Source organism: Thamnophis sirtalis, unplaced genomic scaffold (assembly GCF_051295495.1).
Source record: "Thamnophis sirtalis isolate CommonGarterSnake01/CBP01778 unplaced genomic scaffold, rThaSir2_p1.2 scaffold_6, whole genome shotgun sequence".
Classification (NCBI taxonomy): Eukaryota; Metazoa; Chordata; class Lepidosauria; order Squamata; family Natricidae; genus Thamnophis; species Thamnophis sirtalis.
Window position 1 is genome coordinate 65,889,216 of NW_028261386.1, and position 24,369 is coordinate 65,913,584.

At 38.7% G+C, this 24,369-nt stretch overlaps 1 protein-coding gene across 1 annotated transcript in view; it reads right to left on the minus strand.

Moving 5' to 3' along the window:
• WDR64 (WD repeat domain 64) overlaps positions 1-24,369 on the minus strand; it is a 77,241-nt gene that overhangs the window by 40,594 nt on the left and 12,278 nt on the right. The window contains exons 6-13 of the mRNA XM_087718039.1: positions 23,521-23,631; positions 20,828-21,045; positions 17,906-18,040; positions 17,121-17,200; positions 13,802-13,941; positions 10,090-10,216; positions 5,027-5,175; positions 3,860-3,983 (exon numbers count right to left, since the gene is read on the minus strand). Of these exons, the coding sequence (XP_087574165.1) occupies positions 3,860-3,983; positions 5,027-5,175; positions 10,090-10,216; positions 13,802-13,941; positions 17,121-17,200; positions 17,906-18,040; positions 20,828-21,045; positions 23,521-23,631 (1,084 nt within the window). The remainder of the gene's footprint in view (positions 1-3,859; positions 3,984-5,026; positions 5,176-10,089; positions 10,217-13,801; positions 13,942-17,120; positions 17,201-17,905; positions 18,041-20,827; positions 21,046-23,520; positions 23,632-24,369) is intronic.

The window sequence follows — 24,369 nt, forward strand, 5'->3', positions numbered from 1 at the left end:
CTCAGATGGAAAGGAGAAACTTGCCAAGCAGAAGATGGACTGTTTAAAGCCCATCGTTGCGGGCAGAAGGACGAAATCACCCAAACAAAACTGGAAATAGCTGCGGGTTTCCCTTTAAGCAACCTCACCACCCTCCCCTCCAATCACCTCCTTCCTCCCAGGAGAGGGGCGCGTACTGCTTCAATCGCCTGCCCCCCAACACCGCTGGTGTCTTAACCGACCGGCTTGGCTGGTGAAAAGGGTTTTTTTTTAACAGTCGGTGAGCGAGGAGATCGTGCACGGTGTTGTTAGGGGGGGAAACCCCCCCAATTGAATTCTACTTGAGCTTGTGAGAGAGCTCTTTGCCACTGGTTTAAAAAACGGTCACATATTTTGTGCCATCCTTTTCCTTTGCATGGAGACACTGCTGGGTAAAAGTAACTGGGGATGAAGGTGATGAGCGGGAGTGCGGTCACTCTCTTTTGGTGGTGTAAATTTTGGTTAGGGAGGTTTGGATTACCAGCAGGAGAGAGCTTGCATTGCAATCTTCTGTTTCTAGCCTTGGAAATACGGGTGTTGTTAAACTCACAGGAGCTTTCTTTGATATAGGTATAGTATACTAAATGTATATACTACTATAGTATAGATCAGGAGTCCCCAAACTTGGCAACTTTAAGACTTGTGGACTTCAACTCCCACAATTCTCCAGCCAGCATAGCTGGGAGTTGAAATCCATAGCTGTCTGGAGAATTCTGGGAGTTGAAGTCCACAAGTCTTAAAGTTGCCAAGTTTGAAGACCTTTGGTATAGGTTCTCTTGCTTGAGCAGAGGACTGGACCAGAAGATCTCCAAGGTCCCTTCCAGCTCATTTATTCTAAAGCTTATAAAAGCTCCACTCAATGCTGGTTGTGGGTGGATTTTCTTTTAGGATATGTGTTTAGTTTTTTAAATATCCCCATTCCCATCCTCTCTCCTTGCAGAATTACTGGTTTTGAATAGTTGGTTTGGCAAGCAAAAGTTTAGCCATTAAAACCACGTAAGCATTTAAAGGCATAATGTCTGTGTCGTGCAAAATAATTGGCAATCTGAAGGAGATAAGATTATATTGTATGCCTTTGTATGTATGGATATGTGCACTCATAAATTTTGCAGCCTTTTTTACAACTAATAAAAATTTATTTTAAATTAAAAAAAAATTGCAGCAGGGTTAACAATGACCAGAGCACCTCTTGGTTAGCATAGCCAATGAGAAACTTGGGCAATAATATTAAGGCAAGTATGATCAATTATCTGTCCATGGTTGCTTTAAAAAATGACACCAGAGTTTCTTGCCATTTTTGGATGGGGACCAGATGAAAACAGTAATATAAATCTTAAAATTGAGATTTTTTTTAAAAAGGAAAAATAAATTATACTTCAGTTTTGCTTAGATGTGTATGTGAGTCAACCGTTTTTGATATTTAGACCACCAAATCTTAAAGGCTATGCAGATGGTTTGGAAGGGGTTAGTAGCAAAGCTAGTGTTGATATTGTGGAAATTAATAAAACTGAAAATTGCAATGATGTTATTGCAGGGATGTGACTATCTAGCTAAAGTTGTTTCTCTGACATTTAAGACTTAAATGTCTGAGTGATATCAGGATCTTTTTTTGATGGAAATTCCAGATTGGATGATAAATTCATTTTCAGATACTGAGGAAGATGGGGTAGTGGAGGAACAACTCATAGAGCTGCAAAATGACATTGAGCTGAAGCCAAAGTTTAAGAAATCGTACCAAGAGTTTTGGTTACAGAAAGAAATTTCTGATTGCTATACTTCACTATGGACAGTGGCTAAGAAGCTCCTTGTTGCATTTCCAACATCATATTTGGTGGAACGTGGCTTCAGTGTGGTCATCCAACTTGTCTCCAAGCAAAGAAATCGACTCCAGATTACTGAACATGGTGATTTAAGACTCCTGCTAAGTGACTTAAAACCAGACATTGGGAAACTGATATCGCTTCATCAAGCCCATCCATCACATTAAGAATTTACTGAACAGTGAAGTAGTTACTAAATTTTACTGAATTTACTAAGTTACTAGTTACTAAGGTTCTTGATAAATGACTATCAGACTTTAAAAACCTGGTATCACTGGATCATGTTCAACAATTTTGTTGAATTAACATTGACTAAAAAGGTTTTTAAATTGGATTTTGAATCAATGTGCAATTAATTGTTAGTTTTGAATTTTACTGTTACTATCTTCCTTCCATCGTGCAAATCGCCCAGTCACATGACCCCCCAGCCACGCCCACCAAGCCATACCCACAGAACCGGTAGTAAAAAAAATGAATTCCACCACTGGGTGGGGGGCACTGAGGATCAGTTTGTACCATCAAGGGGGCGGTGGACTGAAAAAGTTTGGGAACCACTGCTCTAGATCATATTTACTCAAACTTAAGACAGGCATATAGAGCAATCCCTCTCTCTCATCTGGGTATGTCTGACCACATCTTTCTGCTACTGTGCCCAAAGTATATCCCCCTTAGGAAAAGGATACAACCAGTCTTGAAAACTGTCAAAATCTGGCCAGAGGGAACACTCTGCCAGTTGCAGGATTGCTTTGAGACTACCAAGTGGAGTATATTTGAACATTTGGAGCTGCGAGAATTCACTGACACTGTACTCTCATACATTAAATCATGCACAGACAATGTAACAGTGAATAAGCACATCAGAGTTTACAGTAATCGTAAACCCTGGATGTCAGCAGAGGTACAATCACTTATGAGAGCCCAAAACTCCACCTTCAAGGCAGGAAACGAAGACAAATACAATGAAGCCAGGGCAAACTTGAGAAGAGGCATTAATGTGGCTAAACAGAAATACAAACAAAAGGTAGAGAAGTATCTGGAAGATAATAACTCAAGACAGGTATGGGAGGAGCTACAACATCTAACCAACTATAAGGGCAATATGAAAAAAATAGCCAATGCTAATGCCCTGCTAGTAGAGGACCTAAATAGCTTCTTCACCACTTTGAGATCAAAAGATCAGTCTCTGTGGCTCTAGCCCAAAGGCTCTCTGACCTTCAGCCACTCACCCTGGATGAACATCAAGTGAGAGCTGAGCTGAAGGCTGTAAACCCCAACAAAGCTGCAGGTCCAGACTGGTTGTTGGGGAAAGTGGTAAAAACCTGTGCCGACCAATTAACAAGGGTCCTGACAAGGATTTTTAACTTCTCCCTGCAACAGGCTAGAGTCCCATCATGCTTGAAAGCAGCCACAATTATCCCATTTCCAAAGAAAGCAGCCATAAAAAGCTTGAATGACTATAGATGTAATATAAAGTATTACAGTATGGTATGCTGGTTTAACAGCTGCGGACAGGAAGTCCTACAGAGAGTGATCAATTCGGCACAAGAAACCATTGGTTGCCCTCTGACACCACTGGATGACATCGCCAGATCTTGCTGCTTTAGCAGAGTAAGGAAGATACTCAGAGATGATTCACACCCTGGTCAGTGTCTCTTTGCACTTCTACCATCAGGTAGAAGACATCAAAGTATAGCCAGCCGAACAAACAGGTTTAAAGATAGTTTCTATCCTTGGGCTGTGAGACATTTAAATACAACCACAATCATTCCATGCACATGCTAGTTATTTTTTTCTTTTTCTTTCTTTTTTTGTTTCTGTTATAATTTTGCACCAGTGAGGTTAAAACCAATTTCGTTGTATTTAAATACAATGACAATAAAGATTATACTTATACATACTTATACTTATTATGTCACTATGGAGCACAGAATGCATGATTTATTGAACTAGCTTTATGGCTTCTTGAAAAATGCAGCAAATTATCTTAAAAGGGTTATTTTAGGGACTAATTATGTCATTACCATCACATGCTCCAGTAGCAAGATGAAATCCATTTTTATCAACTGCTGCACATGTCAACTCAACCCCTGGCCCATGAGCATCTTCAATCTGGTATATTAGCTGCCCTGTTTCCAATTCCCAGACCTAAAAATAAAACAGATTATACACAATTCAGCAGACTTAACTACAAGGGGTTTCCAAAAATAACTTTAGCAGGTATTACTTTAAAAAAAAATGTATGCAGTAAGTCTTAAACTGGAAGAATGGGAGGAACTGATTGAGTTTGAGAAAGGAATACTGAAAATATTTTTTATTTTTTATTTGTTTGTCTGTAAGCCGCCCAGAGTCCCCTGGGAGTGGGCAGCATACAAATGCCAATAAACTTCCAAACTTCCAAACCATTGGTTGCCCTCTGACACCACTGGATGACATCGCCAGATCTTGCTGCTTTAGCAGAGTAAGGAAGATACTCAAAGATGATTCACACCCTGGTCAATGTCTCTTTGCACTTCTACCATCAGGCAGAAGGCATCAAAATATAGCCAGCCGAACAAACAGGTTTCTATCCTTGGGCTGTGAGACTTTTAAATACAACCACAATCACTCCATGCACATGCTAGGTTTTTTTTCTTTCTTTTTTCGTTTCTGTTATAATTTTGCACCAGTGAGGTTAAAACCAATTTCGTTGTATTTAAATACAATGACAATAAAGATGATACTTATACATACTTATACTTATTATGTCACTATGGAGCACAGAATGCATGATTTATTGAACTAGCTTTATGGCTTCTTGAAAAATGCAGCAACAAGAGATTTCAAAAATAACTTGAGCAGGTATTACTTTAAAAAAAATGTATGTAGTAAGTCTTAAACTAGAAGAATGAGAGGAACTGATTGAGTTTGAGAAAGGAATACTGAAAATAAGTATTCCAATTTCTCCTTGATTTAATAGAAAAAATCAGTAATTCCTTTGGGCTTGCAGTTCAACTGTTTTCCCCAAATGAAAGAAATGAAGTAATTTATTCATCCCGCCTCACCCATCTCTGGGAATGACAAATTCCAAAATGGTTTTTAAAATTGCATGTGCGCGTGATAAGAATATCCTAGTTTATGTATTTGTCCAAAAAGGGGGAAATTTTTTTCTTTTGTTTTACAACTGTAAGGCTCATAAGACTTATACTCACCTTTACAATAGACTCAGAGCAGATACTTAGAACTTGGTGGAAAACTTTATTGTAAACCAGCACACTGATGCTCCTTTCATGGGACTGGGGAACTTGTTTCGTGTCTTGTATCATCCGAGTGAGAGGATAAATATCGATGACTGTCGATCCTGGGTATTACAGAATTGCATTAAATCTAGAAAATACTTACATTTTCATTTCAAATTTTTGATGCCACTCTGACCTCAAGCATGTTCTTGCTCCTGTATGTAGTTTGAAGGTATTATATGTCTGATCAAATTAAATTATTGCTAGATTTTCGTGCACTACAATATTGCATTTACTCTTCCAAAAACTTGTTTCATGCACATATTCAAAAACCAAACCCTTAAATCTTATGCAAATGAAAATTAGAGATGATTTTTTTTCTTTGTCTATAGTCTATAGCAAGGACATGGAATATTTGACAGGCTGGAGGCCCCAGTTCTACTTGTTTTTTTCCTATTTTATGAATTAGAAAGCCCTTAGTGCTAAAAAGGGAAATCTTGTGGCTTGCAAACTGCAGGGAAAATATCTCATGTTCAGCTAATGCAATAGAATGTGACAATGACACAGTGGCTGAATCCCAGTGGATTTCTGAAAGGTCTCGGAGCAGCAGGAAGGAAAATAGTGCAGGAGAAATCTTTTTATGAGCATGAGATGGCATTGTCGGGTTTCACAGCAGATTGGGCAATAAATCTCTGCAGAATTCAGCCTTGCATGCAGATATTTTAGGATACAAAAAGTGGAAATTCTGTCTCTGCACGCAAGTTTAAGCATAGAAAATGGGATACAAGCTATGTTGACTACATTTATGAGTCATTGACCAAATATAGCTGAGCTGGTCATCCAGAAAATGATGTTTTTCTGTTATGTGGACTGCCAGATAAAGAGAAAATGTAGGAAATACCAGTATCACATCTACAAAGTAAAGGCAGAATGGTCTTAATGTGGCCTTGCTTGTTTATGTACTAGATGTCCCCAGGAATGTCTACAGCAGGGGTGTCAAAATCAATTTCATTAAGGGTCGCATCAGGGTTGTGTTTGACCTCAGGGGCCAGGTGGGCATGGCCAGCTAGATTTAAGTTGTGTCAGGGGGCACCTGTGATGGCCTGAATGCTCTGCCAGTGGCCCTCCTGAGCTCCCTTTTTGTTGGCAAAGGGTTGCAGGAGATGCTGAGCTCAATTTTCACTGGCAGAGGCACTGTGGGCCAGTCCTTCACTGTTTCAAGGGCAGCCCTGTGGCCAGATCCGGCCTGTGGGCCTTGTGTATACAGCATGTCCACTTCAATATTTTGGGGACAGACTAAATACCTCTGATGAATTCGCTGATCTGCCATAGATGCATTAGCAGTAAGCACCTGAATCTGCAGTTAGCAATAGCAATAGCAGTTAGACTTATATACCGCTTCATAGGGCTTTCAGCCCTCTCTAAGCAGTTTACAGAGTCAGCATATTGCCCCCAACAACAATCCGGGTCCTCATTTCACCCACCTCGGAAGGATGGAAGGCTGAGTCAACCTTGAGCCGGTGAGATTTGAACTGCAGAACTGCAGAACTGCAGTCAGCTGAAGTAGCCTGCAGTGCTGCATTTAACCACTGCGCCACCTCGGCTCTTATATTCCGTGGCATGAAAGCAACACCCTCAGTAATATCACCTTCTTTTATCTGTTTTAAATATCTTTTATTTGTCTTTAAAATATATATCTATTGTCTTCCAGTGTAGGCAGGGGTGAGTTGCTGCTAGTATTACTGCCGGTTCACTTCACTCGTGTGCACACCTGCCACGCATTGCTTGTGCATGCACAGTTATCTGTACATTGTTCTGTGCATGTGCAGAACATTATGAAATGACAAAAAACATGCTGGCAATGGCATGGGCAACCAGGGAACTGGTTCAGGGGCATGGCCAACCTGCCATCCTACTGGTTCGGCGACCTAGTCACAATTGCTACTACCAGTTTGCCCGAACTGGTGCGAACCGGTAGTAACCCACCTCTGAGTTGTATGTATATTGATACATTCAATGTCCCCTTTACATGTCTTTTTCTAATTTCAAATTTTCATATGTTGCTTTCTTCATAGCAAAGTCACCAAATTTCTGTTAAATATCCTGATAACTCTTTAATGCCTCATGTCCAATAATACAATTGAAGTGTGATGACTCAAACTGTGCGCAAAAGCCCATCCTTATTTATACAATAGATTTCTAAAAAGTGTTACTTTAATACTTTTGAACAATTTCTCTGAACATTTGCACAAGTATCCACTATAAACAATTAACTGCACTGCAAGATCAGATAAACACAAACAATTGAATTAAATATAATCCCTTCAATGTTACAAATTACTAACAAATCCAAACACTGGCATTCTAAAATCTGCATTATTTATCATTTGTTATTTCACTTCAGTTAGCAGAGTCGCTGTAAGAATGGATTATTTTGCTACTGTTTATGAACTGGAAGCTTATGACCCAGAAATGAAATGTCAGTTCATAAAATATAATCACAAAGCTTCACATGGAGGAAGAGAAGGATTAGAAGGAAGAAATTGGCAGTTTTTTGAGATTCAGATGTTATTCACATGATTTCTTTCAAATGGACCCAACTGTCAACTTAGAGCACTACATTGCAAATCTTAAAACTTCAAAACAATAATAAAAAGTGAAGGAATTTTTTGCTGCAACATGACAGCACCAAGCCTCGTACCACACAAGCCACACTCTCTGCACTGTTCCCTCTAAGGTGCGCGCCTGCGCGGCCGCGCACATAAAAAGAAATCCCCGCGCAGAGGTTTCTAACTGCTGCGCAGAGATTTCTACCAAAGCAAACGTGGGGAAGTCCTTTGCAGGCGGCTAGAACTGGCCGCCCGCAAAGGACCTCCCCAGACTTGTTTTGATGAGCCGCACGGCCTCAAAAGCACGGCAGAGGAGGAAGGGGGAGGGATAACGCGGGAGCCAGCTCAGGTGCTCCGCGTGGAGGGAGAGACGCCAAAGCCATAGGCCGGGAAGCCAGCGGGAGCTTTGCTGGTGAAGGAGAAGAAGCAAGAGGACTGGCGGCTTTGAAATGCAACCCCTGCCTTGGTCCCGCCGGCCGCGGATTTGATTCGGCGTAAGTGGGGGCTGAACACATGCTGAGCCGACTTTGCGCAGTGAGGCGGAGTAATTCAACCCCCCCCCAAAGAACGTGTGTGTGTGTGTGTGTGTGTGTGTGTGTGAGAGAGAGAGAGAAAGAATTGGATCAAAATTGGTGGCCAAAGGAGTGGAGGGAGGGAGGGAAGGAAGGAAGGAAGCCCTGCCCCCTGTGAAAAAAACTGAAGATGGAGCAGTGAATGAATAAACCATAAAAGCAACAAACAGTTAATGCGTAAGTAAGCTGAGGAGGAAGTTCTCAACTAAGGAAGAAATATTAGAAAGAAATATAAAAAGCTCAATATGCCAAAATACTTATTTTAGTCTTCATTTAATTACTTGTATTGTAGTCTGATGTAACATCTTTTTAAAGTTAACGTTAGAAAAGATAGGGTACAAAACTTAAATAATAAAAAAATGTACATTCATTTTGAAAAATAAATGCAATACTTGATTAATTTCATATCTTTATTTAAAATAGTTTTGGCATGGCATATGATTTTATTGACTCAGTTGGAAATGATGTGGATGTTGTATCTGACTCTGAGGTATATATATTCTTAAGTAACATAACATATAGCATATTGTCCAAACTTGCTAGACTATTTAATTGATCTTACTACTTTAAAGGGGGAGAGTTTCATGATAAATTATTTTATTACATTTATGTTGCATTTATATATTATATTTATTACATTTATATTTCACATTATATATTTGTATTGTTATTTTAGTGTTTATTGTCAATTTTGATAGATATTATATTGATATATCAATACTGATTTTACTCATACTAAATAACAATTACTGCTATTATTTATCAGCATCAAATATTTACAGTTTTTAATATTGAGTTAGTCGTATTTTAGAATAATAGGATTATCTTTTAATAGGATAATTGGCAAAATCTAATTCACATGTGATGGGTTGCATTCCAAAAATGTGAGAGGACAGGTTGCCTGCAAAATGCCAGGACCCAGTACCCTGTTGGAGCCATGTCTCTCTCTAGCCAGTCTAACAATGTAAAAGCTGAGCAGAGAGCCTTTTTTTTTTTTCAGGGTGAGCGGAAAAGTATAGTGTTTGAGTGGCACTTTTCATGTCTGGCATTCATCGGGCTGAAACCTCGCTCGCAATTGGCGCTTGACGCTTGGAATGTTGCGCAAATGTCCAGCAGACGCGACAGCAGTTCAAACTGTGGCTCTCTTAGGTGCTCAGGCATGAAACTGTGCCGCTCACACACTGTACTTTTCCGCTCACACTGAAAAAAAATTAGAGGGAACATTGACTCTCTGTTATGCTCTATTCACCATACAGTCCAAATTCGGCACCATATGCCTTCCACCTTTCTCCAAAATTGAAACAATGCATTTGTGGAGTCTCTATTTGATTCAAGTGAAGCAGTGAAAAACTCTGTCAGGATCTCACTGAAGAGGAAAGGTATACAGTTGTTTTGTGATGTTTTTAAGAAACCTGTCCATTGTTGGAAGACAACTGTAGCAAATCAAGTGGAAAATGCAGATAGCAAGAGAGTTCATTTCAAGGATTATTTTCCTGTATCATAAAATATTCCTATTTAAAATAAAATTATGGAGGCATCACTTTTCACACATACTTGTTATCTTCTACAATTTTAGGCAAAATCCACTCTTAAGTGAACAGACTTCAAGTATGCAAATTAGTTTTTCTACCATTATTTCCTTCAACAATTGTTCATAGGCCTGAAAACTGCTTTGAAGGGCTTGAAAATGTTTTGAAGACTATTTGGGAAAGTTAAGTTCTCAAGACTGCAGAGCAGTTGGAGAAACTGATCTTTAAGTTAAAATATTATCTTCCATGATCAGAAAGATATTGTTGGTTCTGTTCCAGGATATCAGCAAGCCTGTTATAAAGCCACATATTTTTATCATACCCACCTGCAATAAGTGTTCCGTGGGTATTATCAAATACCATAGCAAAAATTTGTGACTCTCTGCGTGCCCCTTGAACGTCATGGAACACTTGCATCAATGAAAGCGTCTGGATATCCCACACTCTGAAAATCTAAAGGAATGACAAGAAATATGATGTGCGGTAAATAAGTGCCACAACAAAATGATCAAAATATGTTGTACTTCCCTGTGTAAAGCCTCAATATACAATATACAAACAAAATGAAAGAATGAGATATGCATATTAGTATTCTTCCTATTGTTTGCTTATCTTACCATACCATATGTATTATATGTATATTCTGCTACACACATTAGAACATACTCTATTTTATTCTCATGATTCTGTGAAAATGATCAGCCCAAATTCAATTAATTTCATCACCAAATTATGGAGCAAAACTAGATGTCCAGAGTGTAAGTTGAGCATTAACCATAGGTACATTGATTCCTTTTGTGTTAGAAAAGAATCCAAGCCCCCTGCCATTAAGACACTGCAGAATTGAATAGCATCAGACCATGAGTGTGTTCCTACCAGCAATGGTACCAGTTCACTTTGCGCGCACATGCAATGTGCATTGCTCGCTTTGCTCGCATATGCGCCAGATGTACATTGCTTGCGCATACGCAGTTCACTCTAAACTTTTCTGCGCATGTGTGAAGACCATGAAAAGCTAATAAAAAACATGGCGGCAATGTCAGAAGAGACCGGGGAACTGATTCGGGGGCATGGCCAGCCTGGGCCGCTGCCGGTTCTGCGATCCAGGTCAAATTACCACTACTGGTTCACCCGAACCAGTGTGAACTGGTAGAAATCCACCTCTGCATCAGACACAACTTGACAAGACACATGGACCAGGATTATTATTTTTTACTGATCTGAGAGTACAATAAAGATTGACTGAGTGATCAGGATCACCATTCTCCACTTCTATGGAAGAGACCAGATCTAGTCTCATCAGGCAGAAGGAGACAGTCATCTCAGGTGGTGGATCAGGAAAAGTAGAGAATTAAAATATTGTGAGAAGCTAATTATTAACAACTAATTAACAAAGGAAAAATTAGTCCTGCTTCCAACCATCATAAACTGAGTCCTTGAGAAAGAGGAGGAATCCTGCTCAACATTTATATTTTCCTGTTGGGCAGCAGCTGTGTGAGCTCAATAATGTTGAGAAGGGATATTCAGAAAAAGGTGAAAGCAACAAGACTATAGTATATTCTTCCTTTTTCTAAATGGAAAACTACTATCATTTTAAATTAAGACCTTAAAGCCCAGCATTCAATATCATCTGTAAAACACAAAACGTGATTAGTGAATGAACACTAGGGTCAACATTGGACTTCAATGGAATTCACTCTTAAGTATATTGTATGTATTATTATCAAGTCAAAAATTTGATTCAGATCTTTTGAAATTAAGCATTTGGCACAATATTATAAACAGCAGGAATAGCACCTAGCCAATCTTGGCTTATCTTGAAAAAATGAAGCATAGCCTGATTTGGAGACTTTGTCTTTATTTTCTATTATTGAATCACAGACCAATTCCGAAGGCCTTGCTATAAAGTAGCATTTTGTTCTGCAGCATGTTACAGAAAATTTACATCAAAAAACATTCCAAAAGGCAAGTTTTCTACCTTCTACTTGGCTTTCTGTCCCCACTTTGGGATAAAGGTTGCCAATGACTTTTTCAAATATGAAGAATTCTAAGCAAGGTTGCTGTGAGCATTGCTGGGAAATGCACATTGCCAAATGCTCAGTACCAGATTCTCTATCTCACTCTCTATGCATGATTGTATGAATTCAGACACGAGGATAGTTGGAAGGTTCCAGTAGATTTGTTTGGAACATTTGGAGATGACTATGATAAATTGCCCTAGAGAGCTTCTGCAGTATTCACGGCAACAAAACTCACTCTTTCGGTTCTGGGGAAAAAACAGAATTTGCCCTGGGGCCCTACCAGAATCTGCAAAGAGAATCTACTATGCATGCTAGGAGTGCATGGGATATAAGGCAAGGAAAAGGTTTTTACTTTTAAAAGGCATTCTTAAAGAAGTATGATAAAACACATTAGTATATAGCAGGGATGGGTTCCTATGGAAACCGGTACCAGTTCGCTTTGCGCATGCTTTGCTGGCCACGCATTGCTCACACATGTACAGTTCGCTGTGTATGGTTCTGTGCATGTGTGAAGACCATTAAAAGCTAATAAAAAATATGTCAGCAACAGCAACAGAAACCGGGGAACTAGTTCGGGGGCATGGCCATCATGGGTTGCTGCCGGTTCTGTGACCCAGGCCAGATTACCACTACCGGTTCAGCCGAACCAGGACAAACCGGGAGCAATCTACCTCTGGTATATAGCTAACTCATCATCATTTTATCTGAGGTTATAAACAATGAGCAAGAGCCAGTTTGGTGCAGTGGTTAAGACATCAGGCTAGAAACCAGAACTCCATGAGTTCTAGTTCTGCTTTAGGTACAAAGCGAACTGGGTGATCTTGGGCCAATCACTCCCTCTCAGCCTTAAGAAGCAGGCAATGGCAAATCACTTCTGAAAAAAGCCTTGCCAAGAAAACTGCAGGGACGTATCCAGGCAGCCTCTGAGAACTGGACACGATTGAATGGAAGAAAAGTTACTGCTTATTTCTGTCAAATTATCTAGATTTGTAGCTGAATTGTTTTAAGTCTTTTGACATAGCAATCCCTTTGCATATTAACTTAGACATAAGTGCCAATGTCTATAAGATTCTTCTTAGGCAGTGCAGGTATTCAAAACAAAGCATGAGATCTTGGCTCAGGGGAACCAGTGAGATGTGGGAAAAGAAAATCACATTATTATTTAAATCCTACAACTACGTAGTATTGCTGAGGGCAGAAAACCTTCATTATTCGCTCCAATAATTTCTGAGACCATCATACCAAATGTTCTCAATAAAATACAGTCCAAATTGCCACTAAAGTAGGAAGAGGCAATGTAAGACCCTGCAGATATAGCTTAATTACATCCCAAGCATCCCTGACAATTGGTTATTCTGACTTGATGCGGGGAATTGTTGCCCAAAAATATGTAGAATGCCTGTGGTAAAAATGAAGAGGTTGAAGCTAAACATACATAAATTGACAACCGTTGATATCTTATAAACTTGGATATGGAGTATAAAACAAGTATAGCAAATGTATCCCCCCCCCCCAAAAGAACACTGAAATGAAGACAACTTAGGACAACAGCAATAAATTAATAAATGCAAGGACTCTTCATCTTAATCCTGAGCTACAAATATTCTACTTTATTGGAGGAAGGATTATTAGGCTTGTTCACAATCTTGAGTTATTAAAAATAATATGGGATTAAAAATATAAAACCATATTTCAAATATCTTAGAAATCTTTGTTAAACATTTTGATGAATGATAAGAGGAATTGTTGTTAGATTTTCTTAGATATGAGACATTTGTAGCATCCTCTTAATATTGTCTGCATCTTGTCTTTTAGTTTAAAATTATGACTGATATAAATGATGCTGTACAAACAAATGGGTAATATGCATTTCAATGAATGGGAAAGTGGAATTACACTGCATCTATTTCAGATCTGGAACCTATAAGGAAAAAATAGTATTTTATCACTCATAACATTAAAAAGATCACTTTTGGCAGAGCAAATGGTTTTCACTAAGTCAAAGGTAATTCCATACCTTTGCAGTAGAAAGGGTGATAATGTGTTGATCCTTTTCATTGGTGACAATCTCTACAATACTAAATAAATGTCCCATCAATTTCCCCACTGGTTTGGTGTTGATGTTTGGATGCCATAAACGAATAATTTTGTCTTCTCCTGGAATTAAATGGATCATTTATTTTCTTATTTTATTTATAGACAGCAGTATCTCCCAGTTTTATGTCCTCCAGATGTGGAAGGCTTCACTACTAAATTACCAGTCAACATGCCTGAAGAGCAATAAATCTGGAAAACATCAGATTAGACCAGCCAGAAAGACCTAGGAGTAGAACTAGACCAGCCAGGAAGAAAATACAATGTTTTAATAATTCATGACTAGTAATATTGAATGGTTCATAAGACTGACCAAGCCAACGATGAAATGAATACTTGTTTATTCTGTCTATATACTATATTGGACCAATATGTAACTATTTTCATATCTAATTAGAAAGTTAGAAAAGGTTTGCTATGATCAGTTTGAGTTATCCATCTATATGTGATGTATATATACAGTTGTTATAGCAGAGCATTCTAAAATAAGGACACTCTGGTAAGTTGTTTTACCCTATACACTTTACCAAAAATAAATTGTTTTGTCTTTCTGTTCTTTAAACGTGAAATGTTGGGTGGTGGTGGGTATTTGTTTTTTGTTTTTCCCTCTGAAGCTCTAGAACAATATTTTTAATCTATCATACTGGTTTGAAACCCATCATTTCAGGCTTCTTTTAATGTGGCTTGTTAAGCATTATGTGAAAAAGCAAACAATGACTTAATAGCAATAAGTACTTAAACTTATATATTGCTTTATAGTGCTCTACATTCCTCTCTGAGTGGTTTACATATCTGGGTCCTCATTTTGCCAACCCCGAAAGGATGGAAGGCTGAATCAATATTGAGCCAGTGAGATTTGAACTGCTGACAGCTGGCAGTCAACAGAAGTAGCCTACAGTACTGCATTCTAACTACTGCGCCACCACTATTTTCTTATTGTGTAATTTAAAGCCCATATTCCCATCCTGTCTGGTCAAAGTCACTAACAACAAAAATACAAATGATAAAAAACAAAATAAGAAACAACAAAATTAAAAACATAGGTAAAATTAAAGTATCACTGAGTTCAATTAACATTTGAAATGTGCTAATTCCTGTCAGCAACCATAATCTTGCTGTCAGTCCACCAAACAATTTATCTTAAATTTATCTTAAATTTAGTAGTAGTAATAGTATAGTAGTTAGACTTATATACCGCTTCATAGGGCTTTCAGCCCTCTCTAAGCGGTTTACAGAGTCAGCATATTGCCCCCAACAATCCGGGTCCTCATTTTACTCACCTCGGAGGGATGGAAGGCTGAGTCAACCCTGAGCTGGTGAGATTTGAACAGCCGAACTGCAGAACTGCAGTCAGCTGAAGTAGCCTGCAGTGTTGCATTTAACTACTGCGCCACCTCGGCTCTTTAATTTATCTTGAAGGGGTTTTGGAGGTGAGCTTTTCTTTTCTTAGATGTTATATTTTTCATGAAAGAAAAGCAGGAAGCACCATTCGTTATTCCACTTCAGGCTATAAAATGTATCTGGAACTGATTGGATCTTGTCCACCCATGCGCATGCTTCAATCATATTCTTTTGATAATCCACACATAGTGGCACAGGAGCACAGCTGTCTTGGAGCTGCAAAGAGTAATATATCCAGCACCCTAATAGCCCAGACCTATTATACAGCAGAAACTAGCCCACATAGGGCAGATAGTACCATTGGTCTCTTACTCTCCAATTTCAAACTGAAACTTGATCACTGGGAGAATGGGATGCTCATTAGATCACCAGACACCACTATCTCACAAGGCTCTATGTGTTAGGTATTGATCAGGAAGATTGCCATATCCATCCCATTTCAATTGTTAGGACTAGCTGCTGTGATCCATTTAAGTTAGCAGCTTTGGCAGCAAGGCAGAAGTAGCCTTGTATTGCTTTAAAGGAACTTATTGTCCTATTGTTCATTATAGGCACAGGATGAGTTGGGCTGTGGCTACAGAAAGGGATAGGAAGGAGGGGGAGTCACTAACCAAGCACTTGAATTGCTTACTTGAATTTCAATAGGAAGACTGTATGAAGTACATTACTGAATTCCAGAGGTTTTTTTTAAAAAAAAATTGGGATTCCCATTCCTCTCCAAAACCTCTCCAAAACATAAACACCTGGCGTGCATCTATCTAACCACTGATACCCTAAGACCCAAAACATATTAAACATGGCCCCAATCACTAAATGGATGCCCATCTGATGCAACATTTAATGCATATGTTTAATGTTGTCTTCTTTCCTAATAGTATATCAATTGGCCATATTATCTCTGTATTATTCCTGGAGAGCATCTAGATTGGGGACATAGTTTTAGTATGGAAAAAAAGAGAAGCAACTGCACAATTCCTTGCATTTCTCAAGATGTCATAGAATTGTCTCAGAGAAATCAATTTTAGTCTGAAGGAGGTTTTATGTGACACAGAAAACTACATAATAACTTTGAAGGCCATCAAACTTCCTAAGTATTAATCACTTTAAGAATTTGTTAGCATGAACGAGAATAAAGGTACTATTTGTCTATCCTTTGCCACTCTACATAATTCTTCTGGGCATGATGATTAGATTAGAAGACACTTCAAGGTTTCAACTAAAAAAAACCCCATTAAGTTACAAAGGCACTTATTTTTAGAAACTTGTTTTAAAAAAACTTGGGTAGGACAATTTGTCAGAGCTGCAAAACTGCCACAGAATACATATTTGAACAATTTATACTAAACACTCCACCAATTCTCACTTGCTTAGTGCATCATATAGAGCTCTTACAGCTTTCAGAAGCAAACTTCATGCAAATTATTTCATAGTTAAAATTTATTTACTTTATCATGCATTTTCTATTAATCAACAAATTTTCCTCACATCCAATTCATTTCTCAGGGACTTGCTGAAGGGCAAAAAGTATGGTTTATATTAGCAGTCCCAGCAGTGGGGAGAGAGGATGTTTCTGTGCTCGCAGCAAGCATGCTGCCTGCTGCTAGCGGAAGTGGAACTGTACTCCTATCTAATATCTAGTTTGGTTCTGCATTACAGTGCTGGATTGATACTGCCCCAGACATCTTGTGGTGATGTTCTGGAAATCTTTAAATCTTTAGCTCTTCTCCCAGGTCTTAGGACAGAGTGCTTTTGGAGCCCTGTACTGATTTTGTTCTCTTACCTGTACTAAATGAGTATTTTGCAGAAGCAAGAAGACTTTGAGATGAATGCCATTTACTTACCTCCTGTAACGACGATATTGGCTTTTACACAATACGTGAAAGTGTTAACACCTCTCGGGATTGAAAATTCCCGGACAGGTCTGTAATTGTAACAAGACATTTGATCATACATACAGCTAAGTATCAGTTATTTTTGCCTAAATCCATAGTAGATCCAGAGTGGTTGACACCTAGAATGCTCTACCTGACTCCATTGTTACATCCTCAAACCCTCACAGCTTCAACCTTAAACTGTCTACCATGGATCTCATCTCATTCCTAAGAGATCTGTAAAAGGGGAATAAGTGCACCAGCGTGCCACCGTCTTTGTCCTATGGTCCCCATTTATTTATATTCATTTTCTTTGTTCAGGTCCATGTTCATACTTGTACCTGTTATCTTGTACATGTTTGAAAACTAATAAATACATAAATAGTTATATGATGGTAGTCCTGGGAAACTGATTTCAGAGTCTAAATATATAGAAGACTTTGTGCTAGGACTCGAATTTCTATCAGAGACGCAACCAACAACATCACTTGTATGGTATTTCAAACAAAAAGTCACTGAAGGTAAGAGTTTTCAATATCACCAGAAACACAGGCAAAATTATAATGAGCAGAAAGGAAATAATCCATGGATGTTTGTATTTTTTAAATCAAGCCAGAACCAATTGTAAACACTACCTGGTGAAATGATCAGCTATATGAACAATCTCTTTGTTGAGTTTTGGATAATTAAAATGCATATTTTCAGTGCACTGTTTGAGTTGGGTGCTTTATAAAAACACAAATAAACAAACTTACAAATTGTCTTCAATTCTTTTCAGGTCATCCAAAACCAATGAATGAATGCTATCCAATGAACAGGATCCAAAACAATTCAAAGCTGGAATGTATTTTACTTTTAAAACCCAGTCATCATGCAGTTTACGTCTAACGCTAGAGGTGATAAAAATGAAACATTAATTTAAAAGGCACATCTGGTTATAGATCTGAAAATGAATTTAATGTTGCACACTGGTCCTCAAGGAGCTTAGTTTCCAAACTCAACCACTTTAGTAACCCTCCTCTGAACAAACTCCAAATTGTCACAGTGCTTTTTGAAATGTGGTGCCCAAGACTGACACAATATTCCAAGTGTGGCTTGACCAGGGCAGAGTAGAATGGAACATTTACTTTCTGGATCTGGTATTTGAGTTGGACCTAGCATTTGCTTCTTTGCAACTGCATTACACTGCTGATAGACAAAAAGACACCAGGACCTTTTTTATATGTACCATGCCAAAAGTTATAATCTCTCTTCAACTTCTCTTATCCCAGTCATTGAGAAAAAATTCTCACTGAATTCTGAATTCATTTTTCCATCCAAGCAAAGTGGAGCCATCAATATTATTTGGGTCAGTCAACTGTGAATCTATTTTTGTATGAACAAACAGAAAACATGACTTTGGTAGCAGAGATCAATGGAATAGATAGATAGATAGATAGATAGATAGATAGATAGATAGATAGAGAGAGAGAGAGAGAGAGAGAGAGAGAGAGAGAGAGAGAGAGAGAGAGAGAGAGAGAGAGAGAGAGAGATCAATGTAGATATATTTCTCTGTCTTCTTTTCTTGTTTCAATTCAGGTTAGTTTCAACCCAGAGGGAAAAGAGAACTTCTGGGAGCTAGTGTCTATAACAGGAAAGTAGGGAGAATTTATGTGTAAGTGTTCTAGGGGGAATGAATAAGAAAGCAATATCGACAAGAGAAGCAAAATTGTTTTCCTGCCTGAAGAAGACCCAGCCAGGTACATTTGCTAAAAGTGCAAACTTATTTCTTTTTTTGGAGGAGAAAGGAAAGGAACTCTCAGAAAAGAGAAGAGGCTATTGGGTATCCAGAAGGGACAGAGAAGTAAGCAAAAAAACATTTAGCAAAGGTAGACACATGGAAGACTCTGATTCAAACAGCAAGAGTATCAATAGGTACAATGGAACTCAGAAACTGGTATAAGGTCTTCCTCTAGAGGACAATTAAGAGTCAACATGTTCCACTGAAGACTTTGCTGAGATCCAAGAATAACATATCTAAGGCATTCTCTAATTTATTAAGGTAGTAACTGTATCAAAAAAAGAAGACAAAGTTAGTTTAGCATGATTGATTGGCAACAAACCTGTGCCGGCTTCTGTTAATTTTAGGAAATGCTCAAAAATATGCTACTTGATAATCTGTTTAGAAGATCTCACCCATTGTAGAAATCAAACAAACAGGTTGGTGTGCCCAGGTTTCTCCTTCTATAGTTATGAGCCAATTGTATCATCTCGTCAAATTTCAGTGAAGCCTATTATTCTTTTAAATTGTATTTGAGATGTTAGAGAGTGGAAATGGTGATGTTATATAGCATCATTTTTTTCTTTAATGGCCATTTTAAACTACACTTCTATTAAACGTGCTGTGCCATGTTTATAGATGTGTTCCCATAACTCACTGTAGACAATATTAGCTAGATGCTCTTTATAGCATCTTCATGAGTATATTTTCTTGTTTCCCACTTTTTACACGGAAAAGACTTATCTGTTGTAGCTGCAGTGTGTATTATTGAATTGTTCTTCTAATATAGGATTTAATCTAAGGAATTTATTACCACTAAAGTTGAGATTTCCTATCAATTTAGGGAATTTAAATGGGAACTAGATAAATACTTGGGGAATAGGCTATCAAGAATCATGATGGTTTACGTTGCCTTAATGCCATAAAAGCAACATGCTTAATTTCCAGTTGTTTGAGAAAAATAATAAAAAAGAGCTAGCCTCTTCATGTCTGTCTTCTGAACTTCCCAGATGTGCTGAATCTCAAAAATATGCTACTTGATCATCTGTTTAGAAGATCTCACCCATTGTAGAAATCAAGCATACAGGTTCGTTTTCCCAGGTTTCTCCTTCTATAGTTATGAGCCAATTGTATCATCTCGTCAAATTTCAGTGAAACCTATTATTCTTTTAAATTGTATTTGAGATGTTACAGAGTGGAAATGGTGGTTATATAGCATAATTTTTCTTCTTTAATGACCATTTTAAACTACACTTCTAATAACGTGCTATGCCATATTTATAGATGTATTCCCATAACTCACTGTCGACAATATTAGCTAGATGCTCTTTATTTAATTGTGGAACTTAAATGGGAACTAGATAAATACTTGGGGAATAGGGCTATCAATAGTCATGATGGTTTACATTGCCTCAATGGCATAAAAGCAACATCCTTAATTTCCAGTTGATTGAGAGAAATAATAAAAAAGAGCTAGCCTCTTCATGTCTGTCTTCTGAACTTCCCAGATGTGCTGAATATTTGGTCATGTCTAGAATGACTCTTATATTCTACATTTTATTTATTTCGGGGGGGGGGGATTCTCATATCAATTACCAATTGGAATACTTGGCTGTGATAATGACCTTGGCTTGGTAATGATCTTTAGCCATTATGTTATGGTATTGAATCCTTACAAGAAAGAATAAGAAAACTGAAAATCACAAGGAAGAATAGAATATTCTTAGAAGTAGCAGTGCTGACTAGTTGAAATCCTCACTATAAGCACTTTAAAATTAAATATTTGAAGTAGAAAATTTATCCTGAAAATTCCAACTTATTTGTCTATGCATTAGGCTTTTACAACCTCACTTTAAAAATTATAATTTTGAAATTAAAAATGTCAAAAATGAGAAATTTCAAAGATTTATGAACTCACCTTTTGAAGTTCTTAGAATCTATTATCAACATGTGCAACATCTTTTTAGATTTAGTTTGTTTTAGACCAAAGTCGTCACTGGTAAGTGTAAACAAAGTAACAAATCCACCATCATCCCCCAGCAAGATGTCATCCTTCACTAGAATTTCTGATGGCCGAGGAATGGCAGAAACAGAAAGGAGGCAATGTTCCATGGGTTTGATTATACAGCAGTTATCCTACAAAAACAAGCAATTGTTCATTATATGCTTTAGCATTTCTCTTATTAGTTGACTGAAAACAGTGGTTGGTTATAGAACTTTGCTTAAAGACTTTAGAAGAAATTTCACACAATTCTCTTGACTCAGTTTCAACCCTTAAATTATATTTACTTTGTTCCACCTTCATCTGTGTTCATTTTTTTTTTTTGTGAACAGTGAACATAGTATAACTCTCTAAAGGGAATTCTTATAACTGAAAATACAACTTTGGGGATAAAGAATGCTTAATATAGAATGATATCGATTTAAAAAATACACTTAGAATAAAGCTACACATTTAACAGAAATATATGATGCTAAAAAAAAATCCTGCCTGTAATAGCTGGACAATATTTTCTTCTGGCTTTTTCCCTATGGATTAAAAATTGAGATTTTTTGCCTTTAAAAATATTTTATTCAAACTATAGAACTTTACTGCTATTTGTGTGCAACTTTCAGTACTCTATTTTTGTTTAGAAATTGTTTTTGCAGACTTTTATAAGGAAAGGAAAAATACTAGTAAATGTTACAGTATGTGATAGTAAAGTTTGTCTTGCTGCTAATGGAAATAGAATTCTCCAATCTGCTGCCAGGTAATTTTTTAAAAATAAAATAACTTTAAATCCATAGTAGTAAAATGTACCCTCTATATTAAGATTATTCCCATATACTGGTACTCTATAGATCAACAACGGGACTTGGTGACCAGTAATTATTGTATCCACTAGTTCCTTTGACAAAACATTTTTTTTTATTAATGAATGTTTTTGTCTAATTTTTCATCATAAGAAACAGTCCTAAAAATAGTACTGTGCTTTCAATTGACAACTGGAACATTTGGTAATTAAAACGGTATTTGGATTGGAAAGATAACTACTAGTGGTATTTTAAAAATATATAAGATTTAAAAGCAGCTACTTTAAAAAGATAAGCCTGGTGTAAAATCATCAGTATGGTTTGTTTCAGTGAAATGGAAATGAATTTTGAACCATATATTTTATAGCAGCACATGTGGGATGTGTTATAATACTCTGAAGGTGAGTAGGATATGAGGCCACGTGGCACGACAAAACCGCGCTACGCAAAATAGCGGAGATTAAATCGCGTCACTAAAGTCGCGATGTCATCACCGTGCGTCATCATCGCGCGGACAACAGCGCGACGACAGAAGGACATTCTTTGCCTCCAAAGGTAGCCCTCCTCCTCCAGCTGACAGCGGCAGCGGGCATGGGGCAAAGCGGGCTGCCCAGCAGCAGCAGCCTGCGGGAAGGGTCCAGCACAGCCATGGGGGGCAGCAGGAAGCCCGCGGGGGGCCCGAGCAGGGCCGCCGACGCTGGCGGCAGAGGAGGACGCAGCAGCAGCGGCTGAGGCTCTCCCGGGGCTGGCGAAGCGGGCTTGCCCGGCAGAGGCAGGCCGCCCTCTTCTTCCTCAACAACATCTCCTTGGATGGGCGGCCGCCGCCACCGGGCAAGCCCGCTTCGCCGGCCCCGGGAGAGCCTCAGCCGCCGCCGCCCGCCCTGCCTCTTCCTCCGGGGGAGGCTCCAGCGGCGGAGGCCGCCCGTCCAAGGAGATGTTGTTGAGGAAGAAGAGGGCAGCCTGCCTCCGCCGGGCAAGCCCGCTTCGCCGGCCCGGGAGAGCCTCAGCTGCCGCCGCTGCCGCATCCTCCTCCGCTTCCTGCTGCCCCCCGCGGCTGAGCTGGACCCTTCCTGCGGGCTGCTGCTGCTGGGCAGCCCGCTTTGCCCCGTGCCCGCTGCCGCTGTCAGCTGGAGGAGGAGGGCTACCTTTGGAGGCAAAGAACGAAGCATGTAGAACGCCCTTCTGTCACCGCGCTGTTGTTGCGGCGGTAGGGTCGTTTTTTTCTTAGCGCTTCGGACGCCGTGGATTTGCCTCCGCACTTATGTCAGCGCAGATAAGGGCATCGCGGTTTTGTGGTGGAACCATGAGGCCAATCCTAGTCTGAGCTAATAAAACAGAAGAAGCAATAAATTCTTTAGGTCCAAAAGAATATTCTAGCATCCAGTTATAACAACAATTTAGAGTAGTAATAGTAAAATGTGCAATATGATCATATCGCAACATTACTGAATCTACAAAGGAGGTTTTACACAAAGGAGGTTTTAGAGGATGCATGCACGCGAAGCAAACAGGCAGCAACGCGCCCCTGGTTACACATAATGAGAAATAGGGAAAATCACAACTGTAGGGACCATTTTCAATGTCAATGCTGTCTTGTAATGCATTTTATAGTTTCCACCGTATATTGAATTTTTAAAGAAATTAAGATATTCTGTGAATGCCAAAGGGTTACAATATCAACATCTATCAACATTTCTTTTTGAGCTTGAAAGCTTACAGGTTCACCATACAAAGATACCTTTGAATGAATTTGCATTTGCATGTGTTACTTTACTAATGACCTTATGCTTATTACATACCCACCCCTAAGTGTCATACCAGGGCACTCCCTTGTGTTTTATAATCCCATATGATGATAGTTCTTTCTGTCACACCAACAGCACGCTTCAATTGACCAAGGTAGTCACATCCAGTGATCCAGGAACTGTCCTGATGAAAAAGAAATATTGGCAAAATCAACTTCTCTGATTACTGACCTTCCCAGGCAACAGCCTTAATTATAACTGATGTTCAAAGAAGTTTCAAATTGTGTGTGTGTGTGTGTGTGTGTGTGTGTGTGTGTTTGTGTATATGTATGTGTATGTTCCAGCATAACTCTGGAACGCCTCAAGCAATTTCAACCAAACTTGGTACACAGATGACTTACTCTCTGGAGAAAAATATTGTTGGTGTAACACACTGCTAACACCCCTTGCGGTGTGTGTTCTGTTAAGATGCAGCCTGTTGTGTCTTTAAATGACTTCTATTGTACATCACAGTGGAGTTGCCACTGTAACGGCTTCACAGTACTCCACAAGGGGGCTCCCTCTAGCAAGGGTGAAAATCCAACATTAGAAATTATGTTTGGTCTGGACATTTTCCCTCTATAAATAATCAGCTTTCATCAAGTTAGTTGTTTTGTCCATACATCTGCTATCTTTTTAAAACAGTGGATACACTTTGCATTTTTAGAACTTGTAAACTCATAAAATGGCTACCATGGAAAGAGTTACCCAAAATAGCCTTATACTCAATGGCAAACAAAGGACTTATTGTACCCACCCAATATGGTATTCCTCCGTATACCTTGAGTTATTGTGCTTCAGACGGAAACTTTGATTTGAGCATGCTTGCTTACCACATTTTTGAAAGTTAAAATAATATAATAAAACAAGATCAACCTGGCAA